Genomic DNA, 22183 nt, shown 5'->3' on the forward strand with positions numbered 1-22183 from the left:
ACCAAAGCAAGATTTAAAAACAAAAAAGAAATCAAAACATTAAAACTTACATAAAAAACTCATAAAATACTTATAAAAAAAACAACAAAAAATACAACAACTTTTAAGATTATCATGCAAGGAGTTCCACACTTTTACTCCCATAACTGAAGGGCACATTTGTTTTTATTGTTGTACGTGCAAATTGATGTTTAAAATTATACCTTCTCCTACTGAACTCTTTTTCTAAAACTGATAAAGGTGTTGTATTTTCTCTGGTAACATTTTATGTCTTGCTTTAAACAAAATTATTAATGTTTGAAACTTAACCAAATCTTCTAACTTTAATATTCTGGATTTCGCAAATAATTTACTTGTATGTTCTCGAAAGTTAACTTTATGAATAATTCTTATGGCTCTCTTCTGTAGAATAGATAAAGGTTTGATAGTTATCTGATATGTGTTCCCCCAGACTTCTATGCAATAAATAAAATATGGTACGATGAGTGAACTATAAAGTATTTTCATTGTTTCCTTATTTAATACCTCCTTCACTTTTGTTTAAAACAAAAATGTTTTGGCAGATTTTTCTTTTAATGTGTGCTATGTGAGGTTTCCATGATAACTTATCATCCATAATTACACCAAGAAAACGAAACTCAAACACTCTCTCAATATCAAATCACTCCATCTATGGATATAGGCAACAGATTCATGTTACGTTTTCCTATTTCCAAAGACCATAAAATTTTGTCTTTTTTAAATTCAATGACAACTTATTTACATCAAACCATTTCTTCAGTTTTGTCCTTTCATATTCAATAGATTCTACTAATTTCTGTATATTATTTCCAGAACTGAAAAAAATTAGTATCATCTGCAAATAAAACAAACTGTAATAACTTGGAAACATCACAAATATCGTTAATATATAAAAGAAAAAGTTTAGGTCCCAAAATAGAACCCTGTGGTACCCCACATTTAATTTCCATAAGTTCAGATTTGACATCAGTTAACTGTACATATTGTTTCCTGTTATGCAGATAACTTCTCAACCAATTAAGGGCCATTCCTCTCATTCCATACCAACTTAATTTAGAAAGTAAAAATATCATGATTCAAAGTATCAAATGCCTTTTTCAAATCAATAAACACTCCTACTGTGAATTTCTTTTCATCTGTTGCTGCTGTTGTTATTTCTTCAACAATATTCATTAAGCAAGTCGCTGTGGACCTTTTTTGCCTAAAGCCATACTGGCTTTCACTCAGCAGGTGATGCTTTTCTAAAAAAACTGTCCAACTTATAAACAAAAAGTTTTTCCATACCTTTGAAAACTGTGAAAGTAATGAAACCGGTCTATAGTTATCGAAGCTTTGCTTATTTCCTGCTTTAAATAGTGGAATAACTTTTGCCCTCTTCATTCTATCTGGAAAAATACCACTTGCAAAGGAAAGATTACAAATATAACAAAGGGGTTTGACAACACAGTCAATTGTCTTTTTTAATATAAATCATATCTATTCCATCACAATCAATGGAAGTCTTACTCTTTGACTTAGAAACAATAGATATAATTTCTGATTCACTAACATCCCCTAAAAACATTGACTGCAGTACTCTGCTATCTCCTCTCCCCCCTCTTTGTAATGACATGTCATGTATCTTGATACTATCTGCCAGATTTGGCCCCATATTTACAAAAAAAAAAAAATTAAATTCATTAGCCACCTCATTCAAATCATGCATTGTCTTATTATATAAATAAAATGATCAGGCAAGGCTATATGTGCTGTTTTTGTTACCCATTACTTTATTCAAAATGTTCCATGTACCTTTTAGATTATTTTTATTATAATTCGACACAGTTTATTATAATAATCCTTCTTAGCCTGTCTCATAATTACTACTAGCTTATTTTTATAGACCTTATATTTCATTTCAGCAGTATTTTTAGTTCTATAATTTTATAAAATTTTCTATAAGTGTTTGTTTTTTTCTTTTTGCATGCCTTCATCAATCCTTTTGATACCCATGGCTTTCTATTTTTCATTTACTTTTTGTTTTGTGTACCACTATTGGACAATGTTTATCATAATATGTCTATATACCTTTTCAGAAAAGCATTGTAGCATCAGCATCAACATTTCCTCCACATACACCCCTTCCCATTCTTCATTTAGGAGATCAATCCGAAACCTATTTATAGCATCATCGTTTCTTACTCTTACCAGTCTACACCCTATCTCCTCTTTACTTCTTTTTAATTGCCAAGAAAAAGTATTACAAAAATTGGCAAGTGATCACCTTTTACATCATTTATAACTAATCCACATTTTATGTTTTCTTTAAAGCAGTTTATAAAAGATATTATCGATTAAAGGTTACTGATTGCTCTGTAATTCTACTGGGTTTATCAATCAACGGATATAACCCTCTTCCATACATTATCTCAAGAAAGTCAGCGGATGACTTCTGCTTGGTAACCTTTAATAAATCAATATTGAAATCTCCACAAACTAAAAAAGTTTTATTTTCATTTACCTTACTCAGTAACTCATCCATCTTTTCTATAAATGTATCCATCAGAGACCCAGGTCGTCTATATATACACGTAACAATTATATTACTCCTCTTTTTCAATTCAATTTCCACCGATATGCATTCCATTATATCATCAATTGCCATCGTCATACACTGAATTTGTTTACATTTTAAATCTTTCATTCACAAACACAAGCAAACCCCTCCTGATCTCTTATTTGTTCTATAATGTGATACAATTCATATCCATCAATATGAAATACAACACCTCGTTCTTCTTGCATCAGCCATGTTTCGGATAAAGCTATCACCATAAATCGCCCCTTAAGAGTATGCAAGTAATCATTTATCTTATAAAAGTTTTTATAGAGGCATCCTGCAGTTGAAATGAATTAACGAAAACATAGAATCAATAACTATTTGTTCGGCAAATTGTTCTTCAGAATAATAACAACAAGTGGAAATTCTAGAATTAAACACACATGCCTTCCTGGGTCAACGTCACATTCAAAATCATGCACTTCCTGATCACTTAAAAGTAAAGATTCATCTTTTGATTCTGACATTTTTCCTACACAACTGTCTCCTTTTACTTGAGAGTACCTTTGATCTTTCATAAAAAAGACAGCACAAGCCTTTTTGTCGACTCTTCGTACCTTTCTTATATGAACCTTCAGCCTATCACAGCACAAGCCTATTAACTTAGCATCCAGGTCCTCAGGAGTCAATTTCTTAATCTTGTAGCAGTATATTTTTACACACGTTGATCCATTATCCATCCAGTTTGCTAAAAAGCCCATCTTATCCATAAGAGCATAGAAACCATATCCAGCCGATTGAACCTTGATCCAGTCTATAAACATCCCTCGACCACTGTTCATATTCACGCCAGCATATTCCATTTGATCTCTCGAGATAAAAGTCATTCTCTATACTTATCCAGTTCTTTGATATCTTTAATTTCCATTACTTTGGATTCTTCCGGTGTTCCGTTAAGCTTTATCATTATTTTACAGTTCCTTATCCAAGTTGCTTGTATCTTTTTGGCTTTTTTCAGCATACGAGCTTGCCAAGCGATGTCTGCGTTCTTTTTTGTTAGATGGTCATTAATATATACTCCAGTGCCTTTTAGTAGATAACCTTGTTTCATTAACTCCATCTTATATTTGCGATTTGCAAATCTCATTACAATTACTGGCGTGGCCGGTTTGGGAAGTTTCTTTGAGATAACCGTTTCTTGAAATTACATGACAAGCCGCTATGCTATCGCTACGAATAGACAGACATTCCCCGACTCTCAAAAAACTCCACCACTTGCCGTTCCAATGTTTGCAGTTCCTCCGGAGGGTCCAGCTGGCCTCCAACGCTTCCAGACACCCTTTCCGCCCCTGTTTTCCTCCCTCCTGGGGCCACCACAACGCTCGTGCATAACTCCTGTGTTTCGTTGCCAGTCCAGTAATCATTACATCCTCCACGCGAGTATATTGTTCTAAATCCTCCACTCTTCTTTCTAGTTCATTGATTCTATTGTCTTTCGTTTTGATTATTTCTTCCAGAGTGCTATTTTTCGTCTTGATTTCCTCCTTCAACTCGTTGATCTCGCTGGTCAGGTTCATTAGTGTTTCTTTCAGCGTAGCCTTGATTTCCTCCAACTCTCTTTTTACTTTCTCCATATTTTTTTTTTTATTTCTTCTTACCGCTTTTACCGCTTTTTCTCTCTCCTTTAATTTACAAATAAGCAAATAACCGTTCCTATAAAATCTGTTAATTTATCACCAAACATTTCCTGGAGCTCAATCCACGAGGTTGGATGATGCTCCTCCCGGCCGAATTAAGTGTATTGTAAAAAGCGCTTCTGAAATGAATTGAGATGTGATAATCAATATTTTTTCAAGCCCTAGTGTAAATATTACCTGAGTGTTGATGAGACCCAGAAGTCTTTGGGCGGGTGGTGGATCTGCTCGGACGTTCCCATGTTGTCTCTAACACAAACAAAGGTATTGTTATATTATTTATGATGCCCCACTAGTCTAGGTAGTGCTTACTAGCTTTGATTGCTTATGTGTACTACATTAGTGTTAGGACAGTACACATACAGTGTCTTTCTTTATTACTGGTTTATCATGAATAACATTTAAAAGCATAAAACTAGAGCTCTTCTTCAATCAAGACAAAAATTATTCCTCACAGTCCACACACAACAGCTGGCCCAAGTAAGGGTCAGTTACTGAATAACGCTTCAAAAGCAATTTTTCTTTTTCACAGCCATGGCTGAAAATTGGTACCATATTTTTCTTACACAGTCACACCATGTTTCCTGTGAGTTAAGATGGATTTTTATGCTAACTCATAAAAATTTTATGCTAGCCTCAGACAGGGTGCGCACTGGTTCTCAATGTCACAATTCAAAACTGGGTCTATTGTGATAGGGTCGTGAAAAAAAAATTAAATGCAGCTAATTTATATATGTGTTATCAGGGGAACAAAATAAAAACACACACAAAGGGAAAAGAAACTGCTGCCCATATGTTTTGTTGTTGACATCTAATTAAACCGTATAGTATTTTCATGTAAATTCATTTGGTATTATAACTAATACAGTTTTTGACTCAGTGTTTAATCAGTTTGGATATTATTGGGTCTAGGCAGTTCATGGTAATGTTACTAATATTTCAGTCTCTTACTTGCTCTTACATGCTCTTTTTGTTCAACAAACAGTGCTGATTTTGTATAGCCACTTTATTTCCAGTGTAAATCAAGGTAATGAATCAAAACCAGCTGAGATCAACCACTACATAGGTACAGTTCTGAAAAAGCGCCCATGCAAATTTTATAACAAATCAGATGTCTGAGAGACACGTGCCAAAATTAGTGCAGCAGTCCTCAATAGACTTTGTAAACTTTTTTCAGCAAAGAGAAACAACACATAAGCATAGAGTAAAAGGTTTTACAGTGCAAGAACAGCAGCGCTGTACACACAGATTGCCTCTGGACAGTTCTGCCAGTGTTTACAGGGCACATGTTTATAAAAGGCCACTGAACAGCATGGCTGTTTTAAAGTAAGATTTAACCTTTGTTACACCCAGTTACCTGGAGAGCAGAAAAAACATTGAGCACATCGAATCAAATCCTAACTAAAGGGCTGGTCGCATCATGAAGTCAAGTTTCAGCTGGAAATATTTGTATGCACAACATTACAGTGACAATATCGCCTGAACAGGCAGTAGTTTGTGTGTTTCTATCTGGTCTTTATCCTTCATTATATGAAATGTTCTTTGGGATCTGCACTTCTAAATTGCTGATAGTTAGCATGACTAAACTGCCATTAATTTAAAATTCACTTCAATTACGCTTCAGTGGAAAACAAGAGGTCATTACAGCTTTATGAGTCCCAGGCAGCGTGCTGGGGTTTGTCAGAAAAGAGAAAAAAGAAAGATGAAAACAGAGTGCGAGTATGTGAGAAAGGACATGAGACTATCAGATTAATCCAGATCAGCCTGCTTTGCCCCTCTCCAGATGAACAGGCCGTAAAGATGATGGAGAATGCTAATGATGTTTTCCAGCCTGTGGCACCGAACGAGGAAGAACTGGGTTCTATGATTACACAACAACATATTGAGATACCTTATCAAAGTTTCACATTTTTATCAGGCAACGCACACATATAAAAATGAGCCTCAGGCTATATGAATTAATCACTGTGGCATATAGGACTGATACCACAGCAGCGGCAGAAAGTCCATAAAATGAGATAAATTTGAGATATTAATAAAGTAACATTACAGAACTATCATGTTTTTGATCATAGTATCATGATAATACTATGTTGTTAATAACAGCAGGTATTCTTTAAAGTACCTTACACTTGTACAATGCGTTATATGATATTTGAACTCGGGTAGCACACAAATAGCAAATAATACTTATCTTAATCTTACATTGCCCAAAATAATTTTTTTTCTACACAAAGCATCAGTTTATCAGCTACAAAAGAACACAAAATAAATGCAATACATTTATGTAACTACTGTATGATAATAAAGAGTTTTTTAAAAGCCTCTTTTTTCAGCAATGAAACAACACTACTGTGTGTTTTTGTGACAGGCTATTTCAGATACTGGCAGATACTAGGTTGTAGTGTTATCGGGAAAACTATTTTTTTGCTTTCCAAGGCACACATAAAAATATAAATATATATTTTTTTTTTATTGCCTCTTTTATAATAGAAAAATAAATGCATACATGCATACATACATACAAATAATGCAAAACCACACAATTCAGCTACAAATGCCTTCCTCAGAGTGTCTCAACAAAAATGTTCCCACACAAGCCTTTTCTTGTAAGAACATTTATCTTGACAAATACTTTGTACTCTCTTTTTTAATATTACTGTTATGAAATAGCCAGTTTAATAAAGGCTTCTTTTTGTCTTTTACTCTGTAAAATGATTTTTCAAATGATTTTTTTCCCAAATAAAACAAAGATTGTTGGAGCATGTTTTGCAAGAAAATTCTATTTCAGTGTTTAATGTGTAACTTAATTATCTGTGAAATTTTCTAGCAATTTCTGAGTAAAAATTGTTTCTACACCACATAACATATTTTCAATGTTAGAGATACACAGAGTCTATTCCAAGAAGGGACAAGAAAAGGCATTGAAGCTTATTATGTTTGTACATTTGCACAGTAGAGTAATACTGTCAGTAATACTAAAGTCATTTTGAGTAAAAAAAATTTGGCAGAAATATATTACTCCATAAACATCCAGACAGTCAAAACAACTGATATACACAGATACACACATCAGTAATACCTTTAGTGCTTATGTTGACATAGTATTTCTGTCCCTCAGGTGATCTGTAGCATTTCCAGCCCACAGGAAGAGACAAACTCTTGATTTCCTCTGATGGCATACTGCAGGAGACTACTGGCTGCTGCTACAGAAACAGACAGACAGAAACAAAAATAAAAAAAGATAATGTGAAATTGAGTGATGATGCTGAAAATTCAGCACTGCATCACAGGAATAACATACATTTTAAAATACACATTTTAAAATATATTACAATATAAAACAGCTATCTTAAACGGTAGTAGTTGTAAGTCTGGATGTCTTTTCAGAGATATCAAATGTTTGAATGTTTCACCATGACCACTTCCTCTCCTTGGTCTTAAAAAATGGCTGACATAAATTTAGTGATCAAATAAAACACTCTTATGGAAATATTATAATATTTTGTAATTATAATTTAAATCTGACTAATTTTTAGACAAAACAAAAATCTCAGGAAAATGTTATGGGGGTTTCAAATCAAAATATAATTTGAAACAATTGATTTCATACATGTCCACCGTAGAGGACACCAGGACTAAAAGCATGTTTATTACATTTTTGGGAGACATAAAAAAAAATAATAGGGAAAGAAATTATATGTCAAAATTCCTATGAAATATTAGATATTATTATAAAATCTTTTCATTACAAGTTGCCCCAAAAACAAATTAATATGCAAATTATATACTGTGTATAGAGACATTGTACATAATGAGACAATCCGTTTATGGCCATTTTACACACGTTGCAAAAAAGCAAAATGGTATATCAAATCATAACGTTATATCTTTCATAACACAGTTGAGAATACTTTTTTATGCAAAGTTTGGTATAAAAAAATGAAAATGGATTGGGGATTAAAAAAATCACTGTTTTTGCCTTTTTATGTCTATTCATGTATTTTTATCTATTTTAAAAAAGAGGACATAGCATGAATAAAATGTCATTTTTCAAAAATGTTATTTTCCCATTCTTATGCTCTGAACAATGTAATGACATAAAAAAATATTAAATTCAACTTTTTTGTTCTTCTGGTAGTCAGGAGTATATATATATATATATATATATATATATATATATATATATATATATATATATATATATATATATATATATATATATATATATATATATATAAAGGACAAGTAATTATTATTGTTTTTAATCTAATTTGTCAAAGTGTGTTTCTTTGCTGTTTGCAACTGAAGCAATTGCTCGATGCTGCCTTCATGTTGTGTCCTGAAACAGTTCATGGTAACAGATGTAATGATAAAACAGCAGTGGTTGGAGACAGCTGGGGCTGTGATGAATCAACTGGCCATCTTTAAGCACAGATCATAACACCAGCTCATGGAATAAAGGCAAAAAGACATCAAGGGCTATTAACCGAATAGCACAGCCGATCATGCATTTTACAGCTGCAGTCAGTGAGGACCAGTGTGGACTGATCCCTCTTTTGATGCAAAACATAAAAGAGATTCTACACCCACTCCGTCCACCCTCCATTTTTCTCTCTGTTTGAACCTCTCTACTTACAGTACATCAGTCCCTCCATCTATCTGCCTCATACTACATCTGTGAAGGAAGCATGGAAAGTGGAGGTTTCTCTCCATGAAGCAATGTTTGTTCTGTGCCTTTATGTCACAAGTTAAGCTACACTGTTAAAAAAAAAAAATTTACGGTAAAAAAAAAATGGCGGCTGTGGTTGCCGGAATTCTACCGTAAAAAATATCGTAATAACATTTTAGGTTTTATGGTTTTAACTTAAATTTACATTTAAATACCATAATTTCATTAACTGATATAATGTTAATATACCAACCTACTGAACTACTGAAAGGTTTGTACTGTAGCATTTTCACAGTTTTTACCGTTAAAATCACGGTAATTTTTTTTACAGTGTACAATATTTTTCTTTATTGATGCAAAAAAAAACATTTAGTGAAGTGTTATTTTACATTATTTATACACTATTAAAATAATAAATTTCAGTTTTCATTTTAGTTTTAGTTTAATGTGCTGTCATTGTCATTTTGTCATTTGACATGTCATTTGTCTTTTTTTTCCTTTTTCTTTTTTCTTTTTTCTTTTATGGGAGGGTAGGCTGTTGTTTGTTTGTAAGTTTTAAAATATTAATGTATTTAACATTTAAATAAATGTTATTAATATTAATATTAAATAATATATTTTATTAATACTTAACAAATTAAGAAATAAATATAATAGAAATTAATATAAAATAATTATATTTCAGTTAAGTGTCATTTTTATTTATTTACAGTAAATGTGTTTAAACTCAAATTTATTTCAGTTAGTAAGGGAATTAACTTTCATTTATTTCACATTTTCTAATATTTATTACATTATTTCTAATATTTTATTTCAGTTGTATTTCAATTAACAAATATTTTTAGTTTGATTTTTAGTTAATGATAATAACCCTGATGCAGTGTGACTATATTAAAGACATCACATTTTTTAATATGAATTACATTTACAGATTTTACTAAAGCAAGCTTTTCAAATATTTACTTTATAGTATCTGGCATTTATACACTTTTTTTTTCCCTTTTGAAAAAGGTCAATAGAATAAAATTTGCAAAACTCACAATAAAATTACATAATTTCTGAACACTGGAGAAAGCAGAATGAAAACCTTTGATGAATGTGAATGTGAATGTCACAAAATAATAACAATCACTGCATTAAACGTATTTTATAAATGTGTTAAGTGTTAACTTAATATAGAAGTCATATAAAAAAAAAATACATTTTATACAATATTTTAAATCTTTTTTCACACTTTTTTTCCTGATCCCCTAGAACTCCCTTACAAACTTCAGCAGGCACATTATACGTGTGGTGAAAAGATTATATTATCTTCCAAAGTAAAAACCCAGAACAATATTCCAAAACTGGCACACAGATTTGCTAATTATGTTTGAATAGGTGTGTGTACTGATTATAAGGTTCAGTTTTTGCAAGGGACAGCCCATTTCAAAATCAACAAATAGTGCAATTTTTATCCACATCCTAGATTTAGACTCAACAACGTTGTGGTTTCCAATGATCGACAGGCAATGAGCCAAACACTTTATTATAGCACAAGTCATAATATGTTGTCTCCACTGATATGTGACCTCAACTGACCAACTGGTTTCTATGGATACTAATAGAACAGCTGGAGTCAATGGCATTTAAATGAAACCAATTTTTAAAAAGATTATCTCAATTCATAAGCTGAGCTGTATTCATTAGGGGCTACTTACAGAACCTTCTCACAAATGTAGGAGGGAATTTGCTTTGGCTCAAATCCTAACATCTGAAGAGTCCTACTTGTCGAGAAAGCTAATGAACACGACTATAAACAAACCAGACTCATTTGACATTTGGGCTTTTTCTGTTCTCCTTCAAGACAAGAGAGGGATTTAAAAAGACAAGGGAGAAGGTCGACAGCAGGGGCTTGAGTATAAAAACAGTCTAAGAGATGCAATGGCCAGGTCTGATATTTGAAACGATTATTCTGTGTTTTGACAGCACTTCATTAAAGAACGTGCAGAAATGACTGAAATAGGTGAACACACAAAACTAGAGGGAGACACAAAGAGGAGAATTCACATTTACTTCCACATTCTATGTGTGTTGTTTTAGCACCCAGTTCACTAAAGGAATTATGTAAATCAGGATTTGAAATTAAATTATGACGGAAGCAGCAGACTACTGCAATCTGACGTACTTTACAGGGACTGTACAGCATGATCAATAAAAAAATGAAACCATCTATTGGGTTTATTCTTGAGTATTATTTAAAGCACCTAATATTCTAGATATAATACAAGGCTGATGTACAGAAATTTTGGTAACTGAAAATATTTGGCCATAACGGCAAAAAAAGTTAATTTTCAGTTTCAGCGGAAACAGTTTTGAAGGGTCAAAATCATTGACTAAAACAGTGATGTTTAATTAGCACATCTTTGTTGATGAGTTTTTACTGTTGTTTAAGCACAGATGTCATGCACATAATGTGGATAAATTACAAAACATAAATTTCACTGTGAACAAAAATGATGCTAGAGTAGCAATATATAAAATTTGTTCTGCTAAATATGAAGCTGTATCTTTTTGCCAAAGATCTTTGCTATGACTAAATGATAAATGTGTAATTTATCATGTAAGAACACCCTGAACAGCATAAAGACTTCAACTATCCAATTATCCAAACCAAAACTTTATTTTCGTTTTACCTTTTATTTAAAGGAGCTGTATGTAAGAAATCTATTTCAATTAATCATAAAATGGCCCTGAGGTGTCACTAGACATTAAGAAATCATGTTCATTTCAAATACTTATATCACTGACAACAGTAGTCCGGCCAGGATATTGTCATTTAAAAAGTGGACTTGCAGCCCTCAACTGATGTTGATGTTGTCATTTTGTGTTTTGGCCTGACGCGCCTCCCTCCACCTATCTACCAATCACGAAGTCAGTAGTGTTTCGGGATCCGTGTTGCCAGCTTTGCTGTAACTTACCCTAACTCCAGTCGGATAAAAATGTCTAATGTTACTAAATCAAAAAGACCTCGTTATAATTCAGAAATTCGTCGTGACAAAGTAATAAAAATAAAACCAGAATTTGTATTGGAGATGCTTTTGAAAGATGGAGACGGCTGAAACGGAGAAGAATTTGAACACAGACGCCAATGTTGCTAATTTTCTCCTGGACAGGTAAGATTCATCTATGCTTGGCTAACTTGTACTTGATGTCAATGGACATTTCATATATTCATGACAGTCGAACAAAGTTATGCATGTTTGTGCAAAGTAACAAAACGTTAGCTGACATGGACGTATGCTAACATTAGCAATGCATTACAGGAGCCCGTTTCTCTGTCATTATGCTGAGACGCTGAGGAAAACAACATTAGCACGCTCATTATGGCAATTTGAAACGTAATTGAGACAGTAGCCTAGACTAACAGTTACCGTTCTGTCTGTCACGTACGAGCATAAATCTTTACGTTTATACTGTCACGTACGAGCATAAATCTTTACGTTTATACTGTCACGTACGAGCATACATCTTTACGATTATACTGTCACGTACGAGCATAAATCTTTACGATTATACCTGTCACGTACGAGCATAAATCTTTACGATTATACTGTCACGTACGAGCATAAATCTTTACGATTATACTGTCACATACGAGCATAAATCTTTACGATTATACTGTCACGTACTAGCATAAATCTTTACGATTATACTGTCACGTACGAGCATAAATCTTTACGATTATACTGTCACGTACGAGCATAAATCTTTACGATTATACTGTCACATACGAGCATAAATCTTTACGTTTATACTGTCACGTACGAGCATAAATCTTTACGATAATACTGTCACGTACGAGCATAAATCTTTACGATTATACTGTCACGTACGAGCACAAATCTTTACGATTATACTGTCACATACGAGCATACATCTTTACGATTATACTGTCACGTACGAGCATAAATCTTTACGATTATACTGTCACGTACGAGCATACATCTTTACGATTATACTGTCACATACGAGCATAAATCTTTACGATTATACTGTCACGTACGAGCATAAATCTTTACGATAATACTGTCACATACGAGCATAAATCTTTACGATTATACTGTCACGTACGAGCATACATCTTTACGATTATACTGTCACATACGAGCATAAATCTTTACGATAATACTGTCACATACGAGCATAAATCTTTACGATTATACTGTCACATACGAGCATAAATCTTTACGATTATATTTAACTAATGACAATTACTACATTTTTTAAATACATAATTACTTATCAAAATATCTCTCATATAGCATAAACATAATTAACAACAAAAAAAAAAACTTACTGTGTACGTCTGTTCGTCACTTGCCATTGAAAGCTCATTGAAGCAGCCTACGTTTCTGCTGAATCCTGCTGCTCATCTGGCAACCTCGGGGTAGGGGGTAAGGTGAGGGGATACACCGCTCTACAGTATTTTTATAGTGATTGCAGTACCAGTTTAGGCCACAATCCTACATACGGCTCCTTTAAATGAAACCTTTGGATTTGGTGTTTCCATAAAAAAAATATTTTGGTGCATCACCAAAAAATGACAGCAGGTATGGCATAATTTTGAATTATCTCCTTAAAAAAATAAAAATAAAAATAATGTGTTACAGTGTGGCATTTACAATAAAATAAAATAATAAAATAAAAGCCTAATAAAAGACTAGTAAAAGCCATTTTTTTATACTTTTTTTGGATTTTACCTTTCCTTTAGTGTGTAATACAGCTGTTAAATGAGCTGCAAAATTACAAAGCACAAAGAACAGTTAGGTAAGTGATTTCACAGTGTCGAGGAGAGCAGGGGCGTAAATTTTGTCTAACAGCTGGGGGGGGCAATAAACATAAAAATTCTCAAGAGCAATTTTTGAAGGGGACACAAATAATACAGCTCAAATTGTACTTGTAAGGATATGTATACACAGAAGAAAGCCTTACTACTATTAGTGTACTACAACTTCAAGCTGTTGTGTTGTGCAGCGCTCGTGTCCGTTGTAGACATTACTATCCGTCACAGTGTTGCCAGGTTCGCGGTCTTCCCGTGGAATTGGGCTACTTTATCACTGTTGCCACAGGTTGTTTTTCATGTCCGCAGGTTGAAGCGACCCAATAATGTGATATTTAGCCACTGAAATGTGAGTTTTACTGGGGGACCCCCTCGAAACGGGGTTAGTTTGGCTTAGTTTTGAGCAGCAATTGGGCGGGTTTTGTTGTGTGAAAGCTGGCAACCTTGTCAGTCAAGCACGTAGCGTTATTAATGCTAACATAGCGGACTTTTAAAATAAAATACATTGGCATCATCTGTATTAAAGAGAAAATAATCACTTCATCAGATGTTTAAGTGAATAAAATAGCCTTGGCAGCCTTACTTACTGGAGATCCACAACTATTGACTTTGCTCTCTCTCACCGGACTTGTGTGTGTGTAGGTGAGGTTAAAGAGGAGAGCAGGCATTTGGAGTCGGACCAAAGCACTGTGAGGCAAGAGGGGGAGTCTCTAAATGTTTCTAAACTTAAAACTCATTTTTGTCTTGTTTGCGTTACTTACACAATTATTTAAAGTATAAAGCATTGTTATTAACAATCCACAGCTCGGTGTTTTTAGGGGGACAACCCCATTATACAGACTTCCAATATTGATGTGATATTTAGTATAGATATGCTACTGTTTACAGCTGCTGATGAAGCCTTGGGAGCTGAAACCCAATTACAGTAAGGGGTGTTAAATATTTAGGACACTCTAAGTGGTAGACCAATTACAACAGACTGTGCCAGCTGACCAATCAGAGCAGCCTAAGCTTTTTTGGAAAGGCGGGCTTTAACGTAATGGAAGGGGAGGCCTATACATGACACCATGTAAATGTAAATGTATTCTAGCAGACCCTACAATATAAAATTATGAACTTGTAAATGAGCATATTATTGGCACTTTAAAATATTCACTCTTCGCCATAAAATGTAAATGATATACATGTCAACATAATGTTCTGAGTGAGTTTTTTGTGTAAAGTTATAGCTAATTTTACAACTTTTTGTCATGACAACACAACATCTAAAATCCTAAACAAATTGTACCAAAGACAATAATTAATTCTATATTATAAATGCATCACTGAAACCTCGATTTTAACTCTAATCAAATAGCCCAAAGCTCTTACCATACTACTCCAATCAAGCCTTTCCCAGAGATACGAAGAGAAGTCCACTTAATTAAGAAAATGCAGTCCTGTGCACATCTAAGCTCAGTCCAAGTGAGTCAGGAGAAGCAGCCAAACTTCTCACACATGGAACTTCTCACTCCTTCATGCATCAAATGACCCAAATCACAGGGTCAGACATGGAAAGAATGAACTTGCATGTCGCACATCTTTTTTCACATTTGCCAAAAGGGGGTCAGACGAAAAATGTCTCGCTCTGGTTTCTGGATTGAAGTAATTTCTAAAAGCCTTTGTTTGGGGGTTCCAGATGCAAGAGACCTGAAAGAGTCTAGTGCCATGATTTGGCTGTTTTCTGAGGGCTGAGCAGCAGCACAATGTCTGACACTGTGTGGATGGACCGATGGCACTTTCTTAAGCAACAAGGCCTGTTTTGTCCTGTCAAACTCTCCTTTTCTACTAAATCAAATTGACCCTTGTGTGCAGTGTCTGCTGCCCATGCGGTCCCTCACTTCCTGCTTTAATGACACTCTCAAACCGAGCTAGAAGTGCTCTACTGTTCTTGTAACTGACAAGCCGAATTGCTAAAAGGGGAGGAAGAGATGAAGACAGAAGACAGAATGCTGTCTTGAGACAGCAGCCTAAATGGGGCTTTTGAAGGAAAGTTTTCCTGCACGAACTCAAGTCCACGGGCTGGCAGGAAATCAGACACATCCTTGGATGTAAAAGAAGTCTAGAGGAAATAAATTTAACAACTATCTTTGTAATTGGGTGACCACAGACCACTAAAAAGAACTTTCTCCTGGTTCCTTCCTGAAATAACATGTAGGAGCAGGCCATACAAATAATTTAAGACATATATGCTGTGTAATTGAAGACCAAGTAATTCTTACAAGCTGCTAATTCTAACAGTCTTAAATTTAGAGGTTTTCCACCCTTAATGCATATGTGAATCAAAATGACTAGATGCCTATTATTTTCTCTACTTTCTTTATAAATACTTGATTTGTTAATTATTATAAATGTTAAAGACCATTAAGATGATGATAAAACCTCCCTTTGAGGACATCCAGAGAAGGTCTTGTTTGGAAAAAATGATTCATACAGAAATTCATACATTTTATATTTATATTTTCAGTTAAAATATTCAATTGTAGTTTAAGATTTAATAATCATGTTCTGTTTTGTCGTTGCTTTTTTATTATTATATCTAGTTTATTTGTATTACTTTTTTCATTTTAGTTTTAGTAAATTTAGTTCATCAGTACCTTTAAAATTATTTTGTTAATTTATGCCAAGGCAACATTTCTAATTTCTATTTAGCTTATGTTTTTCACCTTACATATATACTGTATCTTATTTCAAATTTACTGTCATTTAAATATGATTAAATTAATTAAAATATTTTTTAAAAATGCACCTCTGCAAGCTCGCATTCTTCCTCTATTTTTGAGTTCAGTACCTACATCTAAAAAGCCGATCAATACCCTCTAAAAATTTGGCACTAATAAAACATCTGCTATAATGAACTACCTTCGATTTATATGTTGCATGCAACAAATCATTATTTGTCTGAGTACACAGATATTTCTAAATTGGCATCAATGGAGAAAGATGGTATTTGCTGCAAGATGGTGAAGTTACGACATCGGCCAGCAGAGGCTCAGTGGCCCATCCTAACCACCCAAACCTTGACCCTTGGTGAGTTCACAAACAAACAGAACTGCATTCACAATAATTCCTGGTCTAAATGGAGATGAACGATAGCTGCAAAAATCTTTGGTGCATGACACATCAGCAACTTCTCTTTAGTTAAACAAACCTATCTGTGGGCAGAAGACACCCACTGATTGTGGGGGCACTGTGCACTGTACATCACATCATTAAAGACTAAGAGCAGTGTCAACAAACACTGTACGGACACTGTACAGATCAGCCACACATGCAGAATTACAGCAGTGCCCTTATAATACAAACACTGTCTAGGGTTCAAACAGCAGCTGTGAAAACTGAAGACACATGCAGTTCACGAGTTGACAGGAAAAGCACGTGCAGTGATCAAAAAGTTCATAACACAAGTACACTCTATAGCGGGGCATGTTGTCACAACGGAAACCTGATGTTTACTGACACTGATTTGAAAATAAATAAATAAATAAATAAATAAATAAATAAATAAGAAAATCTACAACATACAGTATCTGAATTTAAAATATACCATATTCTATTTAAATTGTTAAATGATGTAAAAAATGCATGTCAAAACAAAGTTTTTATGTTTTTGTATGTTACAAAATGTTCTGATTTTTAATGTTTTACATTCAAGATAATATAAGTCAAACTAGAAGGTAGAAAACATTTTGAATCAAGACAATAAATCAGGCAAACAATAGATAACTCCAGAAAAATATAAATCTATTATACATGTAAATACAGGCTACATATGCGTTTTGTAAGCTTTAGCAAACACAAAACGTTCCCTAATGTTCCCATATGGTTCCCGTTTGGTCATATTTTCTGGGAACCAAATAAGAACTTTAAAAAGAAACGTTAGGACAACGTTCTCTGAACTTCCCAAAAAAAGGTCCTAAAAGGGTGTTTTTGAGGTGAAGCCATAGAAGAACCACTTTTGGTTTCCCAAAGAACCTTTTAGTGAATGGTTCTTAAAATAACTTTTTTTTTTTTCTTAGTGTGAAGAATGTTTTAAAAATCTAAAAAAAAATATAGAACCTGTGAAATGGAAAGATTCCATTGATGTTAAAGGTTCTTTGTGTATGGAGCTTATAATATGACAAAACAAAATGAATTTGTATTGTGTAAATTTGAATTATTGACTGTCTACTGTAGTTGATAAACATATTTGGTTAAACATATTTGCATTGTATATTTCATATACTTTTTAATGTATGTGTCAAAAATGTGCATTTATTTGTTTGTTTATATTTTAGGTTTGGTTCTTCACATGGCAACAGCAAGTTTCTCTATCAGTAACATTGTATTGAATGTGTTCCTGTGGATGCAAAAAAATCCTGTAAATCTTGGCACTGACAAATGGTTGCGGCAAGTCTGAGACTACACGCCTGAGAAGTCAAGCGATTAATTAGCCTGAAATAAAAGCCTTCCTATATCCGTTTCCAACACCAAGCTTCGTCAAAGCTGCTCCTGTTGCAAAATCACCTTAATGTGACATTACTCTGAAGTAAATGTGGCCACAGTTTCATTGAAACACAATCATAATTAAAGGTGAGAACAGCTGCACCACTGATTAAAGCTGCGTGACTAAATTAGACAGATGTAATAAGACTGAAAGCTGGTCTCAAGCACTACGTCTACTCATGGGCTCCATTTCAGTGCAGCAAGGGTAAAACAGCCACGTCAAAAAGGGGATTCTGTGAAGACACAGCAAACAATCCTCTGTCAGTCATCAGTTTAGAGTCCTTTGTGTGGGCAGTCTGCTGCAGTTGGGTAATTTGCTTCAATTGTGTGTCAAGTGAGTCAGCTAAAAGCTGATTGGTTACTATTGTTCCGTACATATTACATATTTTGTTCAGTCGGGATTTTCATAAAGGCAGCGGTCCTCAGCCAGGGCCTCATCTTACTTCCAAGATGTCTTAAAAACAAGATCATGATATTTATTTTTTAACTGGTCCCCAACAATAGTCTTTAAAATAATAATAATAATAATAAATCCTTATCCAGTAAATTACCAACAGCTAGAGAAGTCATGTTAATTCATTGGTCAGAAAGAGTAGGAACCTTTAAGAACATTCAGCTCTCTTAAGTTATTGATGAATTATTTCAATTATTTCTAATTATTTTCTGTATTGACACTTATATTTTCTGTAAATAAATGGACTTTGGCCAGATGTGGTTTCTTACAAAAATGGTGTTAACTGATGGACTGGAGTGGTGTGGATTATTATGATGTTTTATCAGCTGTTTGGACTCTCATTCTGATGGCACCCATTCACTGCAGAGGATCCATTGATATGAGCAAGTGATGAAATGCTATATTTCTCCAAATCAGTTTCTATGAAGAAACAAACTCATCTACATCTTGGATGGCCTGAGGGTGAGCACATTTTCAGCAAATTGTTAAAAAATTAAGAACCTGGTTGTGACAAAGAATAAAAGGTGAAACCACTTAAAATCTTAACTTTCTGTGACTGTTCATGTTTATTAACTTTACATTCATGTACTGTATAAGCTAATGTATTTGTAAAAGTTGAAAAAGAGGCACTCAAATGACATCCATTTTGTAACTTTTATTAATTATCTGCATTGTAAAAGCAAGATCTGTTTGAAAGGTCCAGGATAACATCACAGCAAACTTCTGATCTAAATTTGATCAGTTTGCAACAGGCAACTAGACTTAACTGGCATTGTAATGCATATAATCTCATGTACATTTGTTTGCATCATTAATTTTTGCATGTTATGTTTACATATCAGTTAGATGTCCCCGTCTTATGCAGTGCTGTTCAGACTTTATACCCAGTGAAATCTCTGACTCTCTATGACTATCTAGACCTGATGCTCTCTTTACCCTCTGATATACCTGATGTATTCTTTCCCTTTTATCCATGAAAACATATGCATCTGCAAAACACCATGAATAATGAATTATCCCTGATTCACAGTAATACTGACATTTAGTTTTTTTTCCTGGTCAGAACATTCCAAAGAGAAATGCCTCCATTTCTTATTTTCTGTAAGTTGAGTCAAAATATCTTAAATTGTGTTCCGAGGACAAACAGATCTTTCACGGGTTTGGAATGACATGGGGGTAAGTGATTAATGACAACATTTTCATTTTGGGATGGAGTATCCCTTTAAGTATACTTAACTTATACTTACAAAAAGTCTAAATATATTTGAGCTATACTTGTGCTCCTAGAATCCGTGTTTTCATTATTATACGGCAGAGGGCACTAGTACACATCTTCTGTACAGAATTTCCAAAAAAACACAAGTGAAGAAGAAAAAGAAACAACAGATACTAACACATGTAATCTAACACAATCATCTGACATGAAACAGCATCAAAACTGTAACGTTATGGAATACAATGTCGACCGATGAAGAGGTAATAATTACAGTCAAGCTTTGGGGTGTTGATCGACTCCATCTACATTTTGATTATCATTCTGAATTCCAATTCATAGTCTTTTTTCAGCTTTTTGTTCAAAATGTTATTTCTTTATTTTTTTATGAAACTTACCCACATTAAAGTGTTTAAAAAAAAGAATGCATGGAGCTAGAATAAAATGTTTTTGTTTACAAGCTGACACCCTGTTCTTTCTTTGGATGTTTTGTATGTTCAGACATTCATATAACAAAATATATACAAATTAAAACCTAAATACGGACATACTGTAGTAGTATACTTAAAGTATGATGTAAAGTTCACTTAAAGAAAACTTATGAGTATACTTGCAGTATAAAACTACTAAACTAGTAGTTTACTGAGAGTATACTTCAAAGTATACAAAGTATTTAATTAGTGAACTATCAGTATACCTATAAGTTCACTTTTAGTATAATTGCAGTACAAACTGGTTGTGTACTCAACGTTTGCTACTGTTATACTTACAGTATACTTAAAAGTATACTTTTATATACTAGAAAGTGGGCCAATTTAGTCCCAAGGAGTACTGAAACAGTACACTTACAAGTATACTACTAGAACACTGATATTTGTATACTTGCTACATAAAGTATACTTAAAATATACTTGAACTTTACTTAAGTATACTTAATAAAATAAACTTGAAGTATACTACTTTTTGGTAAGGGTATGGTGACCCATACTTGGAATTTGTGCTCTGCATTTAACCCATCCAAGAGCACACACACAGTAGTGAACACACACACCGTGAACACACACCCGGAGCAGTGGGCAGCCATATTGCTGCGGCGCCCGGGGAGCAGTTCGGGGTTTGTCGCCTTGCTCAAGGGTCTCACCTCAGTTGTGGTATTGATGGTGGGGGAGAGAGATGGTTATTCACTCCCACTACCGACAATTCCTGCTTGACCTGAAACCAGCAACCTTCAGGTTACAAGTCCGACTCTCTAACCCAGGGTTATTCAAATCTTACCCTCGAGGGCCAGCACACTGCAGAGTTTAGCTCCAACCCTGAACAAACTCACCTACCTGTGATTTTCTAATGATCCTGAAGACACTGATTAGCATGCTCAGGTGTGTTTGATCAGGGTTGGAGCTAAACTATGCAGTGCACTGGCCCTCGAGGGTAAGATTTGAATAACCCTGCTCTAACCACTAGGCCTGTAAAATAAAATAAAGTCAAGGATGCCATCTGCTGGTGAACTGTAGGCACTACAAACTTGACAGTCTGCAGTAGGTTGACCCTGGAAAACCAAATTAGGGTTCTTTGGAACAATAACAGAACCTTTTTTTGTGCTAAATATAACCTTTTTTTTTTTTTTTTAAATAAGATTCCATTATGAACCACGCTTAAAGGTACTATACAGAATATGGAGCTCAAATTCCAAGAGGAAAAACACCTACATTTTATTCATTTTATTATACACCAGTAATGTCTATGTTAATGGCTTTGCAATAATAGCATAGTAACACATTATGAAAGTACTTTCATATGGTGCTAAAACATCTGCATGCTCAAAATGCAGCACTCAGTTTACTGTATACAATAAGCAACACAATGTTTCTGCTCTGTCTCTCTCTCCACAAAGGATTCTTGAACTGAAAGGAATTAAAGAGCCCTGATCTAAAATGCTGTTTAAGAAGAAAGGGAACAAGATTTGTTTTTGCCTAAAGACACTCAGCAGTTGTGAGACTCATTAACATGAAATGACCAAATAATGTTTGGAATTACACCAATATGATGATCTTTGACTCACATTTTCATTTGAATATTTGAATCAAAACGGGATCCGAAACCAACCCTCATGATTTCTTTTCAGAAGTGAAAATAAGAATCTGTTAGAACTCATTTACACAGAGCTGATTATGAGAGCAGGTGTTTCCTGTATGTCAGGACTGAACTTCCTGTCCTGAAGAAAATCTCCACAGATCACTGCATCTG

The 22183-nt window shown here is 34.0% G+C and overlaps 1 protein-coding gene across 1 annotated transcript in view; it reads right to left on the reverse strand.

Annotated features, from left to right (window-relative positions):
- LOC109079911 (growth arrest-specific protein 7-like) overlaps nt 1–15257 on the reverse strand; it is a 51458-nt gene extending 36201 nt beyond the window's left edge. Inside the window, exons 1-3 of the mRNA XM_042730206.1 lie at nt 15120–15257; nt 7337–7460; nt 4435–4503 (exon numbers count right to left, since the gene is read on the reverse strand). Coding sequence (XP_042586140.1) covers nt 4435–4503; nt 7337–7460; nt 15120–15122 — 196 coding nt within the window. The 5' untranslated portion in view covers nt 15123–15257. The remainder of the gene's footprint in view (nt 1–4434; nt 4504–7336; nt 7461–15119) is intronic.
- Nucleotides 15258–22183: the final 6926 nt, after the last annotated feature.

Source organism: Cyprinus carpio, chromosome A3 (genome assembly GCF_018340385.1).
Source record: "Cyprinus carpio isolate SPL01 chromosome A3, ASM1834038v1, whole genome shotgun sequence".
In the NCBI taxonomy this organism is placed as follows: Eukaryota; Metazoa; Chordata; class Actinopteri; order Cypriniformes; family Cyprinidae; genus Cyprinus; species Cyprinus carpio.